At 40.1% G+C, this 27,328-nt stretch overlaps 1 protein-coding gene across 1 annotated transcript in view; it reads right to left on the bottom strand.

Moving 5' to 3' along the window:
• PTPRN2 (protein tyrosine phosphatase receptor type N2) overlaps nucleotides 1-22,554 on the bottom strand; it is a 631,017-nt gene extending 608,463 nt beyond the window's left edge. Inside the window, exon 1 of the mRNA XM_041408324.1 lies at nucleotides 22,419-22,554. Within this exon, the coding sequence (XP_041264258.1) occupies nucleotides 22,419-22,554 (136 nt within the window). The remainder of the gene's footprint in view (nucleotides 1-22,418) is intronic.
• Nucleotides 22,555-27,328: the final 4,774 nt, after the last annotated feature.

Genomic DNA, 27,328 nt, shown 5'->3' with positions numbered 1-27,328 from the left:
CAACTTCTACAGTCAACCCATTACTAAATGCATTCAATAAAACAATTTGCAATCAAATGAGATTTTAACTTAAGCTGATAAGCATTTTTGTCTTTGTATGCTGGTAAGATAGGCAAGATTTTCTTAGACCTAATAATTTGACATAATTAAAAATTGCTTTCTTTTAATAATAAAACCACCATAAAACCATTTTACTCCAGAATTAATAGGTACTACCATTCACACTGTGTGAACAGTAGAGGAACAGTGAGTAAGAAAAAAATCTGTACAGCATACATTTCACAGTAATGCACTCTGTTATATGAGAGTGACTGATAAATTTCAAGGTCAGAAAAGACCATGGTGAGCACATTCTACATTGAAAACATCAGAGAATGTCACCACCATCATCAGGTGGTCACTGCAATTAGTCCACAATTTCTGTTTGAATTAAAGTATTGTGTTTTATGCCCCATTTGAATAATTCTGATGGCTTATCATCCCAGTGATTAAAAAATCCTCTTTTTTAGCAATAATTTATTCAGTTTCATGTTAAATTTTCCACCACTTATTACGACTTTTTTCTTAACAAATTTAATGAAGTTTTTCATTTATCAGAACTACAAAGCTGTCAAGTAAACTCCCCAAAGTCTTCTCAGTCCAAATCACCATGTTTCAAAATCAACTTTTTGTGTAAGTAGAGATTTTATTACACTGGATATTATAAATATGTTTTGGATCATAGAATCACAGAATAATTGAATGGTTTGGGTGGGAAGGCACCTTGAAGGTCACCCAGTTTCAACCTCCTTGCTGTGAGCAAGGACATCTTTCCCTAAATTGGCTTGCTCAAAGCCCTATCCAGCCTGGCCTTGAACACTTCTAGGGATGGGACATCCACAACTTCTCTGGACAACCTGATCCTTGTCTCACCATCCTGATAGTGAAGAATTTTTTCCTAATATCTAATCTCAACCTACCCTTCTTCATCTCAAGGCCATTTCCCCTTCTGCTGTCACTACATGACCTTGTAAAAAAGTCCCTCTCCAGCTTCTTTACAGGCCCTGCTTCAGGTACTGGAAGGCCACTATAAAGTCTCCCCAAAGCTGAACACTTCCAACTTTCTCAGCCTTCTCAGCTCTCCTCATAGGAGAGCTGTTTCAGCCCTCTGATGATCTTTCTGGTTCTCTAGACCCCCTCCAACAGTTCCATGTTCTTCTTATTTTGGGGACCCCAAAGCTGGATGCAGTACTGCAGGTGGGGTCTCACCAGAGTGGAGAAGAGGGACAGAATTCCCTCCCTGCCATGCTGCCCATGGGGCTTGGATGCAGCCCAGGCTTGTTTGGATTTCTGGGCTGTGAGTGCCATGGTTGAGTCATGTCCAGCCTCTCACCCACCAGCACCCCCAAATCCTCCTGGGCAGGGCTGCTCTCAATCTGCTCATCCCACAGTCTGTGTTGACAACAGGGGTTGTCCTGATCCAGGTGCAGCACCTTGCACCTGATCTTATTAAATCTCATGAGATTCCCATGGGCCACTTCTCGAGCTTGTCCCGGTGCCTCTGGATGGATCCCATCCCTCAGGCAGTCAAGCACACCACTCAGCTTGGGGCCATCTGTAAATGTGCTGAGAGTGCACTCAGTCTCACTGTCTGTGGCATTGGTGAAGACACCAAATAACACTGGCCCAGCAGAGACCCCTGAGGGCACCACTTGTCACTGATATCAGGATCTCAACCATTGACCACTGGATGCAATCATCCAACCAACTCCCTATTCACTGGACAGTCCACACATCACTGGAGAGATAAATCCTTCTCTCTCTAATTTAGAGGGAAGGGTGTTGTGAGGGACTGTGCCAAAGGCTTTATGGAAGTCCAAATAAATGACACCTGCAGCCCTTCCCTGCCTACTGATGGAGTCACCCTATCATTGATGGCCACTAGATTGGTCAGGCAGGACTTGCCCTTGGCAAAGCCATGCTGGTTATGTCAAATCACCTCCCTGTCCCCCATGTGCCTTAGCACATCTGCCAGGAGCATTTGTCCCATGATCTTCCCAGGCACAGATTGAGAGTTCCCAGGGTCCTCCTTTTTATCCTTTTATAACATGGGTGCAACATTTCCCTTTTTCCAGTCACCTGGGACTTCACCTGGCTGCCATGACTCTTCAAATATCATGGAGAGTGGCTTGGCAGCTACACCACCCAAATCCCTCAGGACTCTGGGATGCACCTCATCAGGTACCACCAACTTATGTATATTCAGATGGTCATGGACTTTGTCTTAACCTACAGTGGGAAGCACTTTGCCTCCCCAGTCATAATCAAAAGTATAATTTCAATAAAAATATGAGTGATACTAGCAGCAAATTGTTTACTTACTGCAGATGAGAGAAATATCCAAATACCAACAGAAAGAAAAACTGTTTTCATTTTAATTTACCTAAGCCACCAACTGACTCAACAACCCACAAAGTGACTCATTCAGATATAGGTTTTATCCAGATCTCTCAATCATTTTGCATAAAATGTTAACTTCAGAAAAGATAAGTTTTCTCAAATGTCAATAAAATTATTACCACCTTCAAAAGTGAGCTCCATGGTATTTTTATAAAGAACTTTTTGTCATTATGTGTTTTTGGATTGCTGTCATATCCAACCGTTTTCCAGTGCATTGACATATGCAATTGACATGACTAATTCGTAACTTTATGAAGTTTTCTCTCTACTGCTCTCTTTCTGTGTGAATTTTTCTCAGTCTTGCCCATTCAGTTCCAGTGGTATTCTTACACACAAGGGTGTAGGCTTTGAGCTTGATCTGTAGGAAGCCACTGTTCAAAACAGAATTCAATTCATCTCTGCCTGCGTTGCTGAATTCACCCGGTGCCTTTTTCTGGATTAGCCATCCTTTAGTAAAGGATGGTAACTTTAAACCACAGTGTATTATCCTACTGAAACCAGAGGAGAGGCAGTGAAAGGATGTAAAATCCAGCTTTGGTCATCATCTACCAGCATGAGACATGGTACTATAGCCAGCTGGACATGGAACACAGGAATTCTTAGAGATAATATTGTGTGAGATCGTCATGGATGTAACAACAATTCTTGAACTTCAAACAGATTCAATTCTTAGTATTTTTTAACCTTCAAGGAAAGGAAAACCCAAGTATTCCCTCCAGAACCTTGTTGTTTCTCTGCAGTACTGTATTTTGCTTTTACAAACTGTACTGCTCTGAGCATATCTTACGTGGTAAGTTCTTATTTGGAAAATAAAATCAATATATGCACAGATTGTTTCTGCAGCTGGCAATGGGATTGCACATGTTTTTCTTATGTAATGAACAGGGACACTAAATTTAACAGTTAGTGACACAGTATAATCTCCTACCTATGTATTTTTAAAAAATTCTTAGGATCATGAAGTACAAAGAGAAGGACACTTCCTCATTAGCTATTCAATATGACTACAGATTAGAAAGAAAATCACCTTGTAGAAAGTTGCTTTCCATAAATAAAAAGCTTTGTATACCGAAATCAAGCTCTGCAGAAATCTTGATTACAGAAAAATATGTTAATGAGTACTACAAAAAGTAAGTTCAAGGAAAGTGTGAATCTAATGTTTTTACATCACCATGTTCATTTAGGAATTTTTAAAATTAGTAAATTAAATATCTCATTTACATTGCACCAAGATCAGAGCTGCCACCACAGTTTGCTACTTGGTATGCAAGCATTACCCACATTTTCAACTCATAAAAACCAGAGAAATGTCATGATTTGCCTAATGTCACATAACAGGAAACAGGAATCAAATCCTGTTGTATGGCCACTTGACATTCAAAGCCCTTCACAATTTGCTTCCTAATATTTCTCTCTTCTCCCATCACCCCCACCTCTCCAGTCCAACAACTTGAGTCCTCCAACTCATTTTACTCTCATTTGCTGTTGCCTTCCTGTTAATACATTTGGAGTTCCCTTTCTGAACCAAGTTATAGCGTCTCTTCATTAATGCTCATCTTAAAACCCAGTCCCTCAGGGCTGTTGTGGGCCAGCACAGATGTCCCTGTGTGTGACCAGTTCTCAACCCCTCCTTACCCACATCCATGGACTTCTCAGCCCCTCAGGCCTGGTGCAGCACCACCTGGTGCTGTCTGACAGCACCACCTGTCTTTGTCAACCCAAACCATTCTGTGATTCTGTTCTGATTCTGTGACTTTTGGGTATTTGAAAAGCCCCTTCCAGAGCTGGCCTCCTGGACCAGGGGAGCAGCAGAGCCTGGCCCACTGACAAGATTGGGTCCTCCTGCCCATCATGGACACAGCACCACCCTGGTGCAGGTGGGTTTTCAGCCCACAGTGGTTACAATATTGCTCTTTCTTCAGTGAGTTAAATATTTTTCTTCTTACTACAGTACAGAAAATAATTCACTGTCAAATTAAGTTAACATAAGCAGCATATTGTTAACCATCTTTACACTACTATTAATTTATGCAACCTCTAAATCCTTGCATTAATTATACATCCTACTTAATTTATCAACCCCTTCAGGCTGGAAGTGTATCTTTTCAAAGAGCTTTAAAATTTTCAACACGTTAGGTGGCAACATAAAATAAATAAGTTCCATGTAGTTCACTATAGAAATTTGGAAAAAATGCAGTACTTCTATATACAAAGCAGTCCACATCAGATTTAAGACAGGATTATTTCCTAATAAGCACAGGTTAAGGAAAAATCCCTAAAACATATCTCTGAACTTTTTACAGTAACCCAAGATAAGTTAGTACTGGAAAAAAAAACAAACTATGCTGAACATGAGCAAAGCATGATAAAGTAAATAATAATCAGAAAAATTATGAAACTTGTTATACTGTAGAAGAAGGAAGGAATGTATTTGCAACCAAGTGTGTCAGTGCTGGGGCATTTGCATGATTATATACCATGGCAAAAAATTTTTGAGCTTAGAAACAACTGGAATTTAACTGCATATTTTCAGTTTAAAGTTAGTGATTGCTTATTGCTTATTATATTTTAATTGCTTACTTCAAACTATGAATTTATTCACAAACAAGAAGATTACTTTTTTAAAAAGTCAAAATAATTGACTTTTCAAAAATATAATTTAATCCCAAATCATAAGATACTCTATCACTGTAGAGCCAGAATGTCCTTCAAGAGAAGGAAGACAGTGATATCCATCTACAGAGTCCCTGTTACTGTGGTTCTCTTAGTTTTAAAAACTTTGGATGAGAATGTATTTACCTTCTATCTTTTTTAGGTATAACAAAGGCACCGCTAAAGATTATAAACCTTAGCACTACAAAGTATTCTTAAGACAGAGGATTTGGAAACTATCCCATTTGAAGATGCATTAAGATGCAGATCTGAAGTATAAAAAAGTTCCTGGAGATATTACAGAAACTTTGGATGGGAGCTCCTACTCTAATACAGTCTTTGCTCACACTTTGCTGCTTCTGCAGTTAAAGGAAATTTAGCCAGTTTGCTAAATGTTCCTGGAGTGCCACTCATCTCCTCCTGACGCAGACACGTAAAATAGGTCAGATCAAGTATGTCCCATGAGCACCTCTTCCCCTTCAGTGACTATAAATGGGACAGAGTGACTGACTCAGCTGCAGAGTTCTGATGTAAGATGAATCCCACACTACACAACTAACAATCCAGCAAGTTTTCTCAAAAAGAAAAAAGTTGAAATGTTTCTTATCAAAAGCAATTTAAGAAAAAAAAAGCCCAGATTTTAAAATATCTAATCTAACACACTCTTATTTCTGAGAGAGCACTAAATTGCTAGAGTTGAAAAGGAATTTGGTACATGTTGCTATTTCTCATGAGGTTTGTCAATAGCTGTAGCTTCCAGTCTGTCTGGGATTAGAAAATAATTGAAAAATTGTGCAGAACACATTTTGCTGTAATTCTCACTAGAGGACAGATATCTACACATTTCATGATATTTTTTAAAAGCTGGAGCTTTTGAAAACATGTAAAAACACACCTTTTTTTTTTTTTTTTTTTTTTTTTTTGTGAAATCAACATATTCTTTGAAGACAGTTGAGAAACAGGATGTCTTTTCCTGGTATTAAAAAAAAAAAACTAGACCAGGTGGCAGACACCTCAAGAAGCAGAAGTAAAAAAAACCCCACCACTTTCATGAAAATTTTAGTCACATTCTGCTCTTGTGTAAGAAAAATTAGAAGATTGCTTTATTTTGCGTTGTTTGGGTTTTTTAACAAAACCAATTGACTTCTCTGAACATTCTGATCCTTATATAAACCAAAGCTGATGGAGACTGTCAGATCTTTCAAAGAAAAATGTAGTTTTCAGAAAATTGAGGTTCTACAAGATAGTTCTAAGGAAAAAAAAATAGAATCAAAATATTTAAATTGAAGTAAATTTAACACTACAATGCATCTGAGAGAGATATGAATGGTGGGATTTTAGATAAAGAAAGAAGTTGGACAGGACTCTGAGCAACTTGACAAGGTTAAAGATGTCCCTGCTCATTGCAGGGGGATTGGACCAGATGACCTTTAAAATGTCTTTTTCAACCCAAACCATTCTGTGATTCTATTCTGATTTTGTGACTTTTGGGTATTTGAAATGCCCCTTCCAGAGCTGGCCTCCTGGATCAGGTGAGCAGCAGAGCCTGGCCCAGTGGCAAGATTGGGTCCTCCTGCCCATCATGGACACACCAGATCTGAGGATACAACTTCTAGGATGAGGACTGGCAAATCCTTCACTCTGCCCTGGGGCTGACAAACCTTGCAGTTCATGCTGAAAATTCAGTGTGAACATAAAACCCCCAAATTCTAAAATATTTCAGTATTTTACCTTCTGCAAAAATAACATTTTAAAGTGGTTTATTCCATTAATACACTTTAATTTTCTGTTTTATTTCTGCCCTCAGATGGAGCAAAACCAAATGTTAAAACAAGAGAGGCTCCTATAAAGAAAAAATTCCACATGTTGAGCAGATAAAGCTAAAACCTCTTCAAGGAATACTCTATGCTGCAATTAAGGAATGAAAGCAAAAAACCACAAAAACTATCCAGACAAAACCATCCCAAAATATAATGTATTTCCTTGTTCTGTTGGGTCATGTAAAACATAACTTTAGTATCTGTACTACACTGAAGAGTTTTAATCCAATGATCACACAAAACCAGTGGCTCAAGAAGTTAAATACAGCAGCTCTACACAGCCACACTGCACTTGGGAGCACTTTGGGATCCCTTGCTCTTCAAGCAAAAACTCACAATCATTGCTCAAATAACCTATACACAACAGCCAGAGATTTGGAGGAACTGCCATTTTATGTCACTGTAGTAATTTTTGAGGAAGAGTCAAATGTTTCCTTAATTATTTTAATTTTAAAGAAAGTGATAAACACATTCCTATAAGCTTGTTTTAGAACAAACCTGTTCTGATAGCTGGAAGATTTGAGGAAGTGTTTTGTTTTAAACTGCATATTAACTAGAAGTGCTATTAAAAGGAGCAAAGCAGTCTTATTTTTTAAAAAAATCTTTCACCTTCCTCCTTTAAAGAAGCCTTCAAAAGTTATGCTTCTTTAAACTCAGTGACTTCAAGGTTACAAAATTGCAACAGATCTTGAATCTGAACTGCCTTTCTCATTAATATTATCATCCTTGGTTTGTTTGTCTCCACGCTCATTTTTTAAGACTTTGTTCATTTGTGAAAGTAAACCAAGGCAATGGAAAACAATTGGTTCAGCTGTGGTTATAATATCCAGCAATTTGATATAAGATCATGATAAATCAGCCCACTTACTGTACCTTTTTCTACTTTATTAAATTACTTATTTTTCTGAGTGCCCTATTGAGCTATTTTCTCTTAAAATTCAGCACGCTTGCAATTGAATCTTGCCTCTCACACAGATCTCATGCACAAAGATGCACTTTCATTATTTCACACCCAAGAAGTAAAACAAATCCTAGTTCTGTTCCTTCCCATCACCTGGAGCACAGCAATTAGCTGAAGGCTACACTGGAATCCCACTTGCACACTCCCAAGTCCATGTTTTCACCAGCTCTCACACGCTGGACAATACAGAACTGCCACCCAGTCTGAAAGCAAAGGCAGAAGGATGCAGGGGAGGCCTGGCTTGGCTGGGTAGAATGATCTTCCAATTCAGCAGACCATAATAGTCTGTTCTGCCTTGATATGACATTTTTCTATTCACGCTTTATCTGGACTGACACCCAACTTACAATGCAAATACAGGGCTTTTCCTCTCACCAAAGTTAGTTACATACTTTCCATGGCTATGGGAACCCCCTGGGAGCACTTTAATATAGAGACTTCTGGCTAGAACACAGTTATAAAAACTCATCTAACTGCTGTATTTTCTGCCCACACTTAGCACTGCATTAGCAGCTCAGCAGCAAAAATCCATGGAATTTTGTCTCTCATGAAATATTTCTTATTCAGGGCCTGATGAGCAAATCCGAGCATAAATTTTGATTCGCGATTGCTGTGAATATATCTGTTTCTTTTTCTTCTGAGGAAAGTTTCTGAACTCCTGCACCTAGAATCTTTATCCACGTCAGAATTGTTCTATCATTCTTCAGAATACCCTCAGCACTGCAGCCTCCTGGCCCCATCAATCTGTAAGGGAACCCAAGCATTATTCAGGGCTGCCATTTGTGCTTCCTCAGTTTGCTCTTGTCAAAAGGGGCAAACAATACAAAGAAACAAATCAGATTAAACCAAAATCATCCTCTAACAGAAACCATTTGCTGAGGGAAAGAAGGCAAGAATGGGGCAATAGATCATAACACTCTCATTGGGTGATCTTCCCAGCTGCCAGCCATCCATCACTGTGGAATATCCTCAGATCTGCCAGGCCCAATACCAGCCTGGAGAGCTGATCCACCAACAGAGGGTCCCTCAGCAGATCCATGAAAAAACAGGAATCATCACTTTATTAATATTTTAAAGCCTCATATAATGGAATGGCAACATATTACTGTAGGCAAGACTATTTTTAAAAATCACTATTTGAAATCATCATTTTTGTCTTTGCACCACTTGACTATTTTTTGGTAATTCATCCAACAAATACCATATGTGACTTTGAAAAAAAATCATACTGTGAAATCTGGAAGATACAGTCAAGAAGGACACTAAAGCTTTTTGTCAAATCTGAAAAATGCTACTTTCCTGTTGCTACAGTAACATCTTCCTAACAAGCCCTTTAAATTTAAGCACTGTCTTAAGAGAGTTCTAGGTCAAGTTAAAAAGCACAGTCAAGCTCTTCAGAGGAATCCAGTTCATATTCAGCATGGGTAAGGATGGAACAGAAAAGGTGAACTAAAGTTTTTATCTATTTCCATAATGACTTCTCACTTGCTGAGGTCTGTCCTACTTTCTTTCCCCTTAGCCACCCAGTAGTCCCTCTTGTGAGGAGAGAATTCTCAATGGTCTCTAAGGAAAATTCCCTAATAATTTTTTATCCTAAAGCAACCTATCATCTTCATTAAAAAAAAAAAAAAAAAAAAAAAAAAAAAGCTTACATTTGCAAAAAGATATATTTGCAGAAATAAGTTTTCACCTCCTGAGATGAAACCAAGAAAAAAAAGCTACTTCTAATTTATCACATATGGAGAATAACTACACACAGATAATATATGAACTGAGAAATTGCAGAGTGAATACAAAATTCATTCATGAGGCACCTGGGGATTCTGACATGAATTTATATTTATTTTTTCTGTAACTATGCAATTATCTCACTGGTCCAGAGGTAAGGTCCAGAGCTCAAGTCTTTCTTCTGGGGAAGCATTGGCAATATGCATACTGAGGATCATCTTTGGAAAAGGAGGAATAACCTCTTTCAGTTTTCATGCAGTTGTAAAGCATCAGTTGGTGGATTTTTGGCACCAATATGATTTCAAAGAAATATTCATTTGCATCTTTTTACAGTCCTTCCTGGATGTCAGCAGACATCCTACTCATTGGAGAAGAATGAAAACCAAACCTTCTAGCTCATCTAGATTTGTGCCATATCAAATTTTAAAAAGTAAGTAAAATGCACAAAATATTTTTATTGCACAAGGCACTACAAACAGCATATTCAAGGCAATTTTAGGAATTTCTATCTAGACTCATTTTAGAAACCCCATTATAACTATCTTACTTGGAAATGCAATGAATTCTTTGAGTAACCTTGAACATGTATGCAAGTGACAGCACTATGAAGTTGGAATTCCAAGTTTTTGTAGTGTGTAAAATTTTGATGTCATCAAAGTGCTCAATTACCAACTAAATGAGTGAAATAAAGGTCCGGACTCTACAAAAATTCAAAGAACAAAACTGCTGTGACCTATATTTTTCCATGCTGAAAGCATAAAGGGTGACCACTCACATTTACTAAGTGACAACAGCACTTACTTATAGTTAGGCACATGCTTAACTCTTTGCATTGGCAATCAAACCAAAATTAAACAGACAGACTTAATCACAGATTTCATGTAAACTATTACAGAAATAGCTCTTCTTTGATTTGTGAAGTGAAAAAATATCATCATAATAACTGACACACATTATCCACAAATGAAACATGACTAAAAATAAATTATGAATAAATATAATGTAAAATACTGTGGTAGGAAGAAGTGGTAAGAAACTACTGAAATTAATCTATTTCCAACAGAGCTGCCAGTTCAACTTTTACTTACAAAGCTTAGGAAAAAGAGGTGTTGCATACTGACTCCAACATAACAGATAATATTAGAGTACTCTGACTACCAGCTTAATAATGTGTGTTCAGCAAGAGCTGTATTGGCAGTGTGTAAATGGTTTGGGGGATTTTTTTGGTTTTGGGTTTTTGGTTTTTTTCTCAAAGTGGTGTTTAGTTGACATCTGTACAACTGGGAAGGACTTTCCAAAAGTTCCACAGCAATGATGAAGCTGGTCAAACAGAGCTCTGCTAGCACAGCTGAGAGGAGCTGAAGGGTGAAGGTGGGTGGAAATCCCAGGTATGAATGAGCCTTCTCCCAAGAGAAACATAGCACAAAGGCAGGTTCTTCATGTAAAGTCAGTATGCATTTTGGGGGATGAGACTTGACCAAAAAATAATCTGTCCCTGGGAAATGTAATTAAGCATTCTGATAATTACTTTACTCTGACAGTCTGGTAAAGATTACAGCTTATGGAGTGTTATGTGATCTTCCTCTGCACCTATTCTTTTGTATCATAGCTATTTTACTGAACTCTGCACAGAGTAGAATACTTGCTTTTCATTTGACCATGAACGTTGTCTAGGCTTGGGGAGTGACTTAGGTGTGGCCAGCAGAATGCTGCCCTCTACCAGAGTGACATTCCCACACAAGGTAACACCCACACCCCATTCTGTGGGATCAGGGTGTAAAATGGAACACCACCAAACCACCAAAGCCCATCATCTGGCAAGAAGAATTCCCACACTGAGAAGAATTAAGCAGAGTATCTTTGTCAAGTAGAAGGAAAACATGGGAGCTCCTGAGTCAAGTCTATCTTCAGACTACAACACAGACAATGGGAAACTGACTAGACAGAAAATGTTCAAATATTTATTTGGTAATGCTTTGTATTAAATAGAGCTAAACACATTGTATAGAATCAGGCAAGCCCTGTTTAAATATTTGCTGTCTTAAATCCCTTTAAATCCAGGAACCTTGGACTAATACCAGTGGCATCAAAAGGAACTGTACCTGCAACCCCTCTAATTTGCACCAAACACAGAAACAAAGTCAGGAAAACTGGTGGAACTACTCATTAAAGGCTGTACTTTATATGCCTCTCGTGATAGCAGAGTCTCCTTGTGCAGGGATGAACTTTCATCTGAAAGCAACTTGATGTTATTCTAATTCCAGACGGACAAAAAGAAAGACACTGAATGACAAAAGTGGTAGGTGGCCAAATATATGTAACATAAATTCAGATTCTGGCAGTTTCATGCAGACTTAGGTAAAGCTCATCCCCTTTTAACACACTACTATTTAATTTAGTCTCTCTGGCATGAACTTCCCTAAACAGCAAGAGAAAGAAGCACATCCACACTCCTTTTACAACCTGTGTAGCCACCCCATCAGTGGGTAGCTGATCCTTCCAGAGCTCTTCCCTACCTGCTAAACTGTGAAAATAGTTCCATAATCTGAAGAGGATAACATATTGTTCTAGAGTTCTCTCAAGTAATTCTTCAATTAGGAAAGTTTGACAACTGGGTGTGATCAGTTCCTTCATTCAAGCTGAATCAGATTCTCCATCAAAACTGTGTGTTCCACTTTCTGAAACAGCAGCCATTTGACAGCTGTTTATTCTCAAGCCTGTGTGCTGTGTCCATTTCCTCCTCCCTGCTCAGTTATTTACTTTCAGATTACAAACTCGTTAGAGCAGGTGTTACTCAGAGAAACAAAAGCAAATGGACAGAAAATAACCCACTCTCATCCCTAGATCTTTGTTGGGCAGCATAAAACCCAGCACATATAGTACTAAAACAACCTTCCCATTCTGCTTTTCAAATGCCACTTGATTATAGCATTATAAACTTTATATTGTCTGAAAGTGTGAGTGATTGCTTCCAAAGAACATGATTGTTTTATTTTTCTGCAGCTCTCACAATGGATAGCTTCAGTTAACTTTGGGTTTTCCTTCAAAATTTCAGTTTTCATTCTTGTCACATTTATTCTGAATATACATTTTTTTTATAGCTGCTTTTTGTCCTTGGAATTTATCCTCTGCATCTAACATATGTTAGTAAACTGTAATTATGAGCTGACCCAGTTAACAAAAATAAATTTCCAGGTAGGTAGTACTAACAAGAATATTTTAACAACTTTAAAATTGAGGTAAGACAAATTTGCAAAACCTGACCCCAGTTTTCAAGAGGAAAATAAAAAGAAGCACAGCCAAACAGACACTTCTTAAATACAGACCAAGCAAAAAAAAAAAAATATTAATGAATACTCTGCACTGAAGAATATTTGGGGTGGAGTTATACCTATCAACTGTGTCACTACCTCCAAGGTGACCTACCTAAATGCTTGATGATATTTAGCTTGATATCTTGTTTTCATTAATATTCTGCTATCTCCAAACAGTCATGACAGATGACTAATCCCCAAATTTCTTTTTCCCCTCCTTTTTTTCTTCCTTTAAGATGTTAAAGTAAGAACTGGGATAGTCACCAGTGAGTACAGCCACCTCCAACAAATGGAAGGAGTTGCACAATCTACAGATTGGTGCCATGAAGGTAAGAGCCAGTGTTTAGCTGAGGAGCTGGGCTGGGACGTGTGGCCAGGTCTCAGAAGAGGCTTGCTGGAAGATTTTCCTAGTTTGAGTAAGGCATTGAGTGACTACATCCTGAGACTACAGAGCTTTGATGAAATCTAGAACAGGAAGGAAGATTTCATGGGTAATAGCTCACTGAAGGTATTTGATAGTTAACATCTACCACAACAGAGATCAAATAAAGCTGAAACATAAGTATTTCATATATAAATACTGATTTAAATTTATACTTATATAAATTTCACATGCATTCCACACTACAAATTAAAATTATAACAAACCATTTTTCCAAGAGAAATAAACAATAATGTACACATTCTTAAAAGAAATAGAATGGACATTCACATTATTTGGTGGTGATTGATCCACATTCATCAAGGCCTATAATCTTTGATGCTATTTTTTTAATTCAGCACAAAAGTGCAAATACAATGTAATGTCTGACTTATAAATCTACTCTGTAAGAGAGGACAGGCTAATAGGAGACTATCTTTTACACAGACACAAGTCAACATTTCATGCCTTTGAGACCTTAAGAGTGGCATAAACTAATCCTGCCCCCAAAACCCATCTCCCTGTTGCCATGTCGTAGACACCAGCACCAATACCAGCACTGATTTCACTGCTTACAAGCAAGGCTATGGTTCAGGTCCATTTTTTTTTTTTAATTTCATCCAAAACAATACCTTTTACAAAAGAAAGATCAACAGTCACTGTCAGGAATAGCATAAAATTTTGTTACTGCCATTCTGTACTGCAAAGCTGCAGGCTGGTAGTAGCTGAAAAACACACAGAAAATTGTTTAACACACAAACTCTTCCTCAGGCCTGAAGATGAGGCATGACCTTCCAGGTGAAATAAAGTTGTTGCCTGAAACAACTGCTCTGAGTTTAATGAATTGCATCAACCAACTAAATAGTTGTAGAAAAAAGACAACTTCTGCTCTTGGTGCAGGGCAGAAGAGTAAGAAGAGAAGAGATTATAATATCTTTACCCCTTTTAGGGCAGCCACAGACAGACAGGTAATCATCTCCTGCAGAATAATTTGAGCAGAAAATTTCTATGCACCAGAAATTCAAAACACCTCATTCAGCATCCACGACTGATTTTCATAAGGTACCTCATGGAATATATTGAGGTTCAGACTTGAGATCGAAGATTAATTGGAGAAGAGGGAGTAAAAAGGGGGGCTTACATCTATCCGGATATTTCCTGAGTTTTGTTGAACTTGTTAAGTTTGTTGCAATATGTAGTGTGTGTTTGGTCCCTGCTGCATTGTTTTCTATGAGGACATCTGGAAGTATGTGACATTTTGGGAGGCACATCTATGTCTGCACATTACCTTGCTCTTGCTGGCTGTGATTTCAAGCTTATGTAACCATCTTTGCATGCTGCTAAGCTGTGACTGAAAGAAGAGACCTTACACCCACTACAACCAGCTGTACTTCCCATAAAACTTCTAGTTACTCATTTTACATGCAAAAAGAGCTTGTTTAATCAATGTGTTACTTGGAAGCAAAATAGGTAGGCAGTGAAAGCACTAACTCTCTGTCCAGAGACACTGTGTAACAAACTAGGTTTGGTATAAGTACCATTTGCTGAAACAAACTATAGGGGGAAAAAACAGAGTAAGATGTGATAATTTACTAAGCTACTTCTCAAGAAATTTCTTCTCAAAAATAATAAAATCCATAAAGTTCCTCTAATCTTTGAAGAAATAAAATTCCTTAATTGTTGGATGAATACAGCTGTTCTGAATGGCAAACTCTTACTGGGAATGCAGTAATGTATTGGCACTGTGAAATGGTTGAGGTAGATATACAACCCTTCCACCACCTCACAAATAAAGGCCCTAAAACTCATATAAGAAAGCTCATTAATTTATGTACACATTAACATGCATTCCCTTGCCTGTCCACAGCTCATGTCTTCATGGTCCCCTTCCTTCAGCTCTCTAATACCAGACTCCCCTGCCTTTTTCTCTGTCCTGCCTGCAGACCTCCTGCACATTTACCTGCTTTTTTCCCTTTGCTTGCTCATTCTGTTATGCCCATTTCTCCTCTGTCTCATTCGGAGGTCGTCTTCACTTGTTTGCAATTATCAGAGGCTGATTTTCTCAAAGAAATTTCTCTAAAGTATTACAATTATCCATCAGCCACCTCACTTCAGTCCCTTATGTGACAAACCTGCTAGACTACTCACAGAACCTCCCTAAACAGCTCACTGGCAAGATCTATAGATCTCAGAAAGGTTTTGTAGAAACCTAGCTGGTGAGCCTCAAGCAACCTAACTTTAGTTTGAGCTACTTCATTTGTCTCACCCAGTGGGGAAAGACAGGTGAATCACTCTCCAAATGTGTTTAGCTCTCCCCAGGTTTAACCTGAGCATCTCATTTTTGGAGCTGAAGTGCAGTACCTACCATGTAGATACTTACAGATACTTGCCCTACCCTGGGAAATGTATTTAAGACAATACTAAGTGGAAAGCAATAGCTGCACTCAGAGAGACATTTAGCTGACCTGTGTTAGATATGTACAGTTGAGTAAAATTAATTGAAACTTACAAACTAGAAATAGGTTAAAAGGAGCCTAGAGTGATTAGCTCAATTAATTACATTTAGTTAGATGATTCCCAACCCTTACATTAAGAGAAATAAATCCTTTCTATTCCCAGAGCAGTTTCTCATAGTGTATATGCATTTCTCAATTCCCTTTTTTTGCCACAGCTTTGGCCTGAAAGAATGAGTTAATAGTTTTATTTTACAAATCCCTTATCTTTCTAGTCACCTTCCTTCATTTTCTTATGTCTCAAACTGATACACTGAACATCTCAGGTTTGCTGCTGCAATTGACTGTTTCTTCCAAGAGAAAAGGTAACTCCATTTAATCTTAAATTTACATCTCTACAGATCATATATAACTCACTAATCTCCATTTCTGATCTCCTATTCTAAAGACTTAATTTTTCATTCTGTCCTTTAAACATCCACATTCCAACATGCTTTTCTCTCTTCTTTTAGCTTCTTTTCTGCTTGCTTCCCTTCTTCACTTGCTTACTCCTCATTTGCAATTATAAAACTGTTTGACCAACAACAATATTACTCACTGCCTTCCTAGATTATTAATAATGACTACACTGAGCCCAACCAAATACACATCCAGCTCAGCACTCCTGTGATGGAAGCTAGCAGTGAACTTTGCCTCTTGGAGACTTTCCATCCTCTGCCAAATTTATGACCAAAACCAAATCAATCTTTCCTTCAGTTACTGAATTTCCTCCCAAATATGCCTGTGCTGCTTAAACACCAACACAGGTTTTAGCAAGACAGTAGATACACTGATTTTGTAAGAATAACTGCAGAGATTTTAGCTACATTTTAGGCTACATTGTCAGTGGGATGAGACTAAAATATGTATCATTCTCAGGCAGCTGGAATGTACACTGCCTTTTGACTTGCACAAGCCTTCTTACGGATTTGGACACATATGAATGATGGCAACCACCTACATCTGAGCTCATGTTCTTATGCTCTCCTTCCAGGCCGTGGAAATCTGACTGACACAGGGGACCTCAGCTCCTGCTTCTCAATGAGCTCAGCACCCCCAGGGACTGCAGCTGCACTTTCCTCTCCATGGCAGTCTCAGCACAGTGCTGTCTGTAACCCACAGTGCTCACAGTCACAAAGTACACAGGCCACTGCCTGTCTATCAGCAGTGTGTCAACATGACCTGCCCTGGGCTGTTTCAGCAGAGCTGCCCAAATGTTCCGGGATCTAAGGGAACGCAATTCCCCCTCAGCAGCCTGGCTGACGTCATGGCACCATGATGGTGTGCTGTGGTGAGGTTTAGAAGGGCTGGGGCACACTCAGGTAGGAAGCAGAGACAAGATTATCTTGCCAAAAACTTTTCTGTTTTCTCTTAGTCAGTAAGACAAACAAGAACACAGAAAAACTCCCAAGAAATCCCATCCCATGAACAACCCTGCTGTAACAGCACCCTGCAACTGCTTCCTTTGACTGACAGAAAATAATTCACTTCCTGTCCACTTGCAACTTTGAACACAAACAAGTTACAGTAAAAAAGCTGTTCTAGAACAGTCATGGCATGATGCCAATAATGTCAATGCATGTTCTTGCCTGTAATTCAGTGGAACTGACAGATAGACGTGCTTTGATATCAATCTACCTTAAAGCTGCTTTTTAATGTAACTGATAACTTAAGAAACATTTCTAGGATATGAAAAACTATTTTTGATGAAGGGAAGAATCCAGTTTCCTACACTGAATCCTTCACATTCTGAGCACACAGCCTTGTCTTAATTAAATTATTTTGCTGTTATTTTTATTTTCTACTATTATATCATAAATTACACTCCACCGTCAATAATTACATCAAATAAAGACATTATTAAAAACCAGAGTGCCTATGAGAAGTTCGAAATTAATGCAACTGGAAAGTCAGGCAATTTTTTTGTACTGAACAGATGGTAAAACTCTAATTCTCCTACTTTCTCAGCCAGTCTGCTACAAGCCTCAAAGCAGAACTTTGGTCCAAATGCTACTGAAGTCAGTGGGAAGGTTGACATTGACTTCAGTGAGCTTCAGCTCAATTACTGCAAGAAGCAAAACTTCTGCCCTCATGGATCTTCATAGCAGTTACCAATGATGGCTGAAAACAACAGCTATGTTAAGTTTTGTTAAGGTGACATCCATCCAACAAGGACTAAATCAAGATACACTTCTATGCCATTCCCCATGGGACATCCATAGCCAAAAGCTCTCTGTCGCTTCCTCCTTTGGATAGTGTTCAAAACACTGAGTGAAATGCAGAAAATCTAAATAAATAATTTTTTCACCTGTCCTACTCTTTATTTAACTCTTACAGTTTAAGAATCAACACTGGATAAATGTTTTTCACCAATAGTAACTGCCTGCTGTTGCTGTTTCTTAATTCTGATCAACTTTAGCCATTTGCATCTCCTAACCCACCTCTAAAATATTTTTTTCAGTGGTTAAATATGCACACAGTACTTTTTGAAGGTACTAAACTTAACATGCAACATTTTTTATGTCTTTGAGTAAAGTTTCTATCCTCAATTACATTTAAATCCTAGAGAAATGTAAGACACTGTCTTTGCTCACTGTATGTGTCAGGAACTCACAGCTAAAGGTTTAGGAGTATATTTCATATTTATACGCTGAAATGTGACTTGTCTTTTTGTTAGCAAGTTAAAAAGTAAATTTACACTCATTTGACAGACAAAAATTCTGCCAGTGATTACTTCAATACAACGCTGAAGGAACTTTTACAGTGTATGGAACAAATTTACGTAGAGCGTGGAACCAATGTTTCCAGAAATTTCCACGGCCTATCAATGTACTCATTTAAGAGGAAAATGCATACTGAAAAATGGGATTGCACACAGCACAAAAGATCAAATTATATTGCAAAATTATATTTGCTGAAGGTTATAAGCATCATTTTACACATCAGAGGTCAATGTGAAGGTACTGCAGCAAGCACATTTACTCTTTTCTGAAACATATGAGGACAACTTCTGCTATAAAGTACCAATGTTTCAGTACTAATGAAAGAATGTGACTGAGAATGCTCACAGCTTACTTTGTTATCGAGTTCTCTATCTCACCCAGCCTACCTAAAATGAAAATAAAGTACCACTGCAACTTTCTGAATCAATTAGTCTGCTTAAAAGGCTGTACAATGAAAATATTTCAGTAGTAGGAGCTGTAGCTTTCATTGAAGGTACTGCTTAGTGTTATGACCAACACAAGAATGGAACAACCCAAGCCTTTGGAATTGAGCAAACATGATCAGGAAGTATTTTTCCACAGATGATTACTTTGTAAAACACTTAAAAAGAAGTTCCATAATCTTAAATGAACTGTATCTTATAAATTAATAAAGATTTCTTTAGAATATTAAACTCTCAAGCCCAGTGTTTCATTAAAGACTAATGAATACTACTATGTACTCTGTTGATTTTTTTTCTGTGAAAAAGAGAAAAATCTCTCTCCTGGCCTAGACCTAGGGAAGAAAAAGAGAGAGGGAAAAGACTTTACTTTTCCTTATTTTTTCACATTTAAAATGTTACTATAAATCATCACAGAATGATGAATGATGAAAGGCAAATGTCAAGAAATGAAAGAATATGTGCTTCTGTTGGTAATTGCACCTTAACAAAACATCTCACCACAGGAAGAATTTACAAAGCTTCATGAATTATTGAGGCAGAAGAAGCATGAGTCCAAATCATGTATCTCAGTTAACTCCAACTTTTAATCTTCTAATTTCTTAAACAAGTTTGTAATTATGTTACAAAATAAAGGTCAACATTTAAAGATGCTCATTATACTGGAAAGTGCATGCCAAAGTTGACCATAAAAAAGAGGAAAAGAATGAAATTGGATTAATTCATTCCATGAAATGGTAAAGGTCATGAACTTCTGCTTCTGAAAAAACTTATAGGAAGAGTTCCTGAAATAATGGGGTAAAAACCCCAATAAAAATATGTTTCTATAATTACTTTGCTTTTAAAGCAGTTTTCAGCACACATTCTAGAGGTCCCATAACACATCTGTCTGTCTTCAATTTTCAATTAAAGAAGATGGGACTGAGCACAAGAAGAAACCAAATTAGTATCTTTTACATATAACTACAAATAATCCCAAAACTCAGATACCACGTACAATTACAGTTATGTCCCCTGATTGTGTCTAAAAATTGTACTCCAAAATTGAACAGAATCTACAATAATAAATAGTCTGAACTCAAGATTAATGAGATCTGAAACACTGGTCAATAAAAGAAATAAAGGAACTCTAATGGAAGAGACAGCTAAAACTGTTTCACTTCAAGCAATGCAAAGATTTTCCTGCATCTTGTCAAACACAATCAATCCCTTCCCATCTTTCACAGAGATCCCTGACATATCAGTGAGGTCCCTATCCCAGCAAGAAGTAGGGAGGCTCAGCTTGTTTTCCTGCTGTTGAAATGCCTCCAAATTATACCTCCGGAGCAGTGGATTCACTGTGTAAAATCAAGGCTGCTCTTCCCCCAGTCCCTTCCATGCAAGGACAGCCTTAACTGGCAGGCAGGGATCCTTGCCGAGGCAGGAGCACAGGGAAGCTGGAAGGAAGTAACAAACACACATTGTTTTTGTAAGATTGAGATCTGAAACACTGGTCAATAAAAGAAATAAAGGAACTCTAATGGAAGAGACAGCTAAAACTGTTTCACTTCAAGCAATGCAAAGATTTTCCTGCATCTTGTCAAACACAATCAATCCCTTCCCATCTTTCACAGAGATCCCTGACATATCAGTGAGGTCCCTATCCCAGCAAGAAGTAGGGAGGCTCAGCTTGTTTTGCTGCTGTTGGATCCAGAGCAGTGGATTCATTGTGTAAAATCAAGGCTGCTCTTCCCCCAGTCCCTTCCATGCAAGGACAGCCTTAACTGGCAGGCAGGGATCCTTGCCGAGGCAGGAGCACAGGGAAGCTGGAAGGAAGTAACAAACACACACATTGTTTTTGTGTTTCAGCTACAACAAAGTGAAAAAATACTCCGTGACCCAAACTGATTTGCAGTTTGTGTTAAGGGACAGAGAATCAAAATCGGACTACTTCAAAAGCACAGTGCAGGCTATTGCATTATTAGAGGTTAAAATTACAGCTGCTACTTGCAATATTTTTATGCAAGCTCTCTCTTCAGCAGATTAGGAGAAACAGTCTATATCTATAGCAACCAGGAGAGAGGAGAGATTGATAAATCCAGTCCAAGCCATTTCTCCTTAAAACCTTGCATCACTACATTCACTATAGCAAGCATAATAGCTCATTTTTATTGCCACTTGACTGAAGCCTCATTATAAACATGGTCAGCTGATTTTAATTCCTTCATAATAAACAGAATGTACATGAGGAAAACTGCAGCAATATTCCTCTGGAAGGCTTCCTTTGTTTCTTAAATTTAATTTTTTTTGTCTTAGAAAAAGGTTTCTTAGGGATAGTTTGTTTAGCTTTCACTCTGATCTCCATAACCACCCTAGGTAGATATTAAAATGCAAAAAATACAAAATTCTCCTATTCATGACCTTCTTGACTTAAAGTGAGCTTTGGGAAGATATTGTAAGTGAAATGAGACTGACTCTATTAATAGATATTGATATTAATATTAATAGACAGTTCAGGTGAGCATACAGTGCTGAATGTCTCAATGCAAGGAAAGAACTGCCAGGGAGAGTGTCACAGGAGAATTGCATCGATTTGAAACAGACAGAGTTTGTTTTCAGGATCCCTTCATGCCGGTGTGGGTCACTTCCCAAGTGGGGATGTTTAGTGCAGATGGTACCTTCTAAATGAAGAAGGGGTCGGTCAAGAATGTCTCAATAGAAAGTGGCTCTTTAATGGTCCGCACTGGGGATTTTCTGACAGCTCTGAAAGAGCCTTAACCCGGAGCCAGTGCTGACTTCCACCTCCAGCAGCACGAGTTGGAGGGGGGACTCCACCAGAGGCTGCATCTGGGGGATTGTGGCCCGGAGATTTCCTGTCTCCTTCAAATGGAAGGGCTGAATCCAGCAAACCGGGAGAAGGGTTAAATATGTGGAGGTTGGAAGCATTTTCGGGGGCATTTTCTGGAGCACCTCGATTTTCGGGGCCTCGTGAGCCCTGGCGGAAGTTTTCGGCTTGCGGGGACAGAGGGTGAGAGCGGCCCCGCAGAGAGAGGTGTCCCCCGAGACGGGACACGCCGCTGGGGCAGGGGCCGGGGCGGAGCGGCGGGGCAGGAGGTGCGAGGGGCCGGGAGCGGGTCGTGACAGACCAGGGGACGGGGACGGGGACGGGCAGCGGGAGGCGGTGCGGAGACACCGGCAGACGGGGCTGCTTATCCGGAGCCGGCGGTGAGGTACCAGAGGACGGAGCTCCGGAGCCGGCGGTGAGGGACGAGCGGACGGGGCCGCTTCTCCGGGGACGGTGGAGACGGACGGGCGGACGGGCCCCTCAGCGTCCGCCGTGCGGGCGCGGCCGCCGGGGCCCTGCCGAGCTGCCTGCGGGGAAGCTCCCGGGCAGCAGCACGGGGTGCGCTCCCCGCCAGCCCCGCGCCCCCTCCCCTCGCCCCACTCACCGATCCGCGCCTCGGCGGCGGCCCCCGCGGAGGGCGGCTGGATACGCGGGGCGGCGGCGAGCACCTGCGGCAGCGGCGGCGGCGGCAGCAGCAGCAGCAGCAGCAGCGGAAGGACGGAGCCGAGCGTGTCCATCATGCCTGGCCCATCGCATGCCCCGTTCCCCTGCCCGCCGCCGCCAGCCCTTACTCCATGCCGCCCGCCCGCCCTGTGCCACTCGCGGCCGCTCCCCGGCTCCGGCAGCCGCAGCAGATTCAACACCCAGGACAGCGACCAGCGCCGCCCGCCCCCGGCCCCGCCCCGGCCCGCCCGGCAGCCGTGAGGGGGGAGCGCTCCCCGCCGCCCGCTCCGCCCTGCGCGCCCCGCCGGGACCGCGGGGAAGCGGCTCCCCCGGGCAAGGGCAGCGCTGGGGCCCCCGGCCCCCTGCCCTCAGCGGCCCTGCGGAGACCGGGATCCTGCCGGCAGCCCCCGTAAAGATGGCTGGGCATGGAAGGGAGTTAATGTGCTTGTTTCACACACCTGTACGGGGGGACAATGGAGCCGTACAGGGGCAATGGCCGTAAACTGAAACACAAGAAGTTTCACCTGAGCACGGCGGAGAACTTCTTTACGTTGAGGGTGTCAGAGCACTGGAACAGGCTGCCCACGGAGGTCATGGAGTCTCCCTCTTTGGAGACGTTCCAAACGCAGGACATGTTCCTGTGTCACCTGCTCCGGGTGACCCTGCTTTGGCAGGGAGGTTGGACAAGGTGATTCCAGATGTCCCTTCCAACCCTAAAAATTCTGGGATTCTGTGAAACCAGTCCACCCTATCAAAGTTTTGTCTTGAAACATGTGCCAGCTGAGTGGATCCTCCCTGTGGTCTCCTCAGCAGCTGTTTGAGTACCAGTGCTTTCTCCACAAAAAATAACTGGCTATTCCAAAGGATTTAAAGAGCCTTCAGGTAAACAGTTTAAAACTGTGAGTTTGCCTGGGAGACATCCACATGTGTGACATGTTCATCCTCCCCCTCCTGTCCCCAAATCACTCTGTGCAAGTGGGAGCATCAGTCCAGGCTGCCAGGAGGGATCAGGAGTCTCAAGCTCATGGAGTCCCTCCTGGTTCACAGGCTCTCCTTATCTCACAAATTCACTGTAGCAATACTCAGCCTTTAAGGCAGCAGTCATAGCCACCAAGGTGACACAGCACAGGTGCCATGTCTCCATACAGGGGGATGTGTTTTTGGCCAGGACAGCCAGCTCCATGCCACACCATATGATGTTGGTCCCAGCCCCCTCTGTCACCTAAACATCTGCTTTATTCCTCCCTGAAGTTTCAGATTCCGACGACCTTCAGGTGTACAGCTCTAACTATACCTGACCTGCTTCATCTCTACCTTTAACCAGACACACTCGAGTGAGACACACTCGAGATATTTAAAGAGTAACAATTTTAGTACATGAAGTGGCTTTGCCATAGAGCAGAAAAGCAAATAACAAATGTCCACAGAACAGACTAACCCTGGAAGAGCAGAGACCTTCCCCCTTGCTCACTTCCAAGACTTGGGGCTGGGTGGGAGCTCACGGGGAGAGCAAGGGGCACTTACAGACAGCTGCAGACAACACTTGTCCTCTCAGTATTGCTCTGTGGGAAAACCATGAACCTCTGTGCTGGGAAAAAAATCATTGCTTCTAGAACTGGTGCAAAGTCACCTCCTTTCCTTTGTGGTTAAGGTTGGTGACTCAGATGCAAAAAAGGGTAATACTTGGTTGAGAAAACTGAAATTTCAAAAAATTGTATGGATGGTCTTTTTGAACATTTCTGCTCTTGAGGTCTGTTACATGACTGTTTATGTCTTGCAGGAGAGTGGTTTTACAAAGCCAAAAGGTCCCTTTACCTCAGAAAAATCAATTTTGACAACTCTGAGAGAAATCTGAGCTCTAAAAGGGGAGAAACAAAAAAGGAGGGAAAAGCATTCTGTGGAAAGGACAAGATGAGAAATGAAAGTGCTGAAACATAAATTAGTATATTCTCATGGGTTATGCAAACCATCTGGCTTTAAAAGCTAGTAGTGGGAACAAGGAAAAAGGTCATCAGAATTAGCAGAGAACTGCAAAACAACTGAAGGTAAGAAAGCAGCAAATGGCAGGCACAGCGAGAGAACAAGTTGTACGTCAAAATACAAAATAGCAGTGATATTACTGAGAATTGGTGCAGCTCTGCAAGGAGTGATTTGCATAGTTCCTGTGAATTTATGATCAAATACTATGCAGATTTTAAAAGGAAATTAAAATTCTCATAGCCACTCCGTGCAGAGGATTAGCAAAATAACGACATTTGTTCAAAAGCATTTGAAGCAATGTGAAAAATCAGGACAAGAAAGGGCATTCATCGAGGACAGGAAGAAATCCTTGAATATCCAAATCCAGTAAAAACAGGAGTCAGGTGTCAAGGAAAGAGTAAAGAGTCAATCAGTAGGTGAATTAGGCATTTGGAGATAACTCAAGTAGCAATTCTCAGGACTGGGAAGTGCAAGGCATTCCCTGCCTGGCTGTATTTTACAGTTTTGTAGTAGGCTTCGCCTAACAAAGATACACAGATCTGTCTTAAAGCCCCAGGAGCAGACACATTGAAGTAATGTGTATTAGGTATAATGAATTTTGTTAATGAAGTGTAAAAACTGCAAGGCTTGAGTCTGTGTGCAAATTAGATGAAAAACAGTATCACAGTGTAAATAACGTGTCACATGCATCTTCCTTGCTGCTTCACAGTCATTTTATCAAGACAATTATCAGACAATTGCCAAGGTTTTCAATATCTCATATAATAAATTAAGCATCCATGTTTAGGTCTACCAACCTTGTGAGGTTGTTTTGATTGTGGTTTTTCTTATCATGCTTTCAATAAGTTTCTGAACTGTGGAAAAAGAAATCCTAAAGTGTGCAAGTCATCTGTGAAGATTTCTAGAAAGACTAGAGAAATTACTCCATTCCTGAAGCCAGGGATGCTGTGGGGCTCAAACAGAACTGTAGGACTTGATAGTTTTGAAAAAATGTTATCAGCAAATGATTTCTCTAAGGACATATTTAAATCTTTTTGGTAAGGGATTCGAAAGATATTGAATGGTAGGGTAGAATATCAGTTCTCCCTTGCTAGTGTGTCTGAAGGTGAGTGTGAGCCTTCATGAAAGAATGACATTGGGAATTACAGAACTGAAAAATTCAGCCCAGTGAAAATCCAGCCCAACACACTGAGGTTTAGCATGCCCTTAATTGCTGGATCTAAGTCTTTTTATGATGCCCATTTAGATGTGAAAAACATGCTAGGCAAAGTAAAAGGAGAGCTGGATAATCTATATGATTTTATGCATGTGGAAGATTTACATCCTTATCCATGGCAACCACAGCTGAACAGGAGTTTTTCAAGGGAACACTTTTCTGCTTGAAAATGCTGTGTTGTCTGACTAAGGTTTTTCATGAGAAATAGCCGTGTTTTAATCAAAAATCCACTAGTAAGGGCTAGAAAAAAAAAATCCACAGGGGGACAGAAATGATCCCAGGATAGCTAATTAGCCCAGTAGCCAGGACACCTGTGTGGCCTGGTATTTTAAAGGTTCTAATTTTTTGCTCTGGTTGATTCAAAGACATGAACTAACCACTGGAAATTTAGGTCAGCCTCTCTCAATTTCACTGGGCCATTCAAGATTACACTGAAAGCAAATGGCCCTGCTAGAAAAGACCTTGTAGGTAGTAGTTTAGCATGGGAGAGGTAGATCATTATAGGATTTATTTTGTTGATTTATTACTGTTTAGAATGAAATATTAGGAGTAGTGAATTAATCATCTGGGAATTGAGTTAATGGTAGAATTTTTTAGAGATGTAAGAACAAAAGGTGCCAAAATTACATAAACTATTGATTGGATGTAAAAAAGAAACACAGGATTCAGTCAAAGTAGAACACTGCCAGAGAATAAGTTAGACATAAAGATACACAAAGGGAAAATACTCTTAATACTTATCAATTTGTAAATAATTGTGATATGAATAAAACGTTATAAACAGAATTTAAATAATACAGGTTAGTTAAAGGCTAAGTATTAGAACTTACAACACAAAGGCAACAGCTGAGTTTTACTGTGTACTTAGTTACTGAGGTCATGTTTGAAAGCCTTTGCAGGTCTGTTTTCTTATTTCAAATGGGAATTATATTTATAAGCACAGGTACACCTGTGTGATTGTAGAAATTGTATATTTTTACTGGATAGAAATGCATGTTTCATCCAAGGATCACGGAGCTATTTGTCAGTTTATCCAAGTATAAAGAAGAGCTTGAACAAAAGGTCAGTTCCAGCTATGCTAAATACACTCTACCTGCACAGACAAACAAGCCCTTAGAGAAAAAAAACCCCAAACCTTAAAATTACCTTCTACATTTTCTTTCTTACCCTCATCCCCCTGTCCCCTCCACTCCCCCCTCCCCAAATCAAAACTTCTGAGCACATTAATTGCTGATCATTTGTCCTGCTAATGGGCCCAAAGTCCACAGGGAACAATATCGGGCAGTTTATCTCAGATTCAGTAACCTAGATATCTTGGCAGAGCTTTAAGATGTATTGGGGGGTTAAAGGTGAAAGAAGAGAGAAAGACAGAGAGGCTTGCGGTGTATCTGTGCGCAGAAAAGACAGAATTTATACTTTTTTATTATTTCCATTTCTGGCTTGAGAGGATGAAGGTAAAATATTCAAAGCCTTTAGACGTATCTACGGACACCGAGGGAGGTTTTGAAGGCTCTGATGCACGTGCAAATTCACCACATCTTTCTGAGGGCAGCTTGAGCAGCAGCGATCCTCCTGCACCTTGCGTGTCATTTGAGGACTTCTTTCACAAGACTGTGAAAAATGAGGCCAACAAAACCCATCTCTAGAGCCACATC

This window comes from Onychostruthus taczanowskii, unplaced genomic scaffold, assembly GCF_017590055.1.
Source record: "Onychostruthus taczanowskii isolate IOZ18803 unplaced genomic scaffold, ASM1759005v1 scaffold3, whole genome shotgun sequence".
NCBI classification, from domain to species: domain Eukaryota; kingdom Metazoa; phylum Chordata; class Aves; order Passeriformes; family Passeridae; genus Onychostruthus; species Onychostruthus taczanowskii.
The sequence above is the reverse complement of the archived record's forward strand: the minus strand, read 5'-3'. Positions and strand labels throughout refer to the sequence as shown.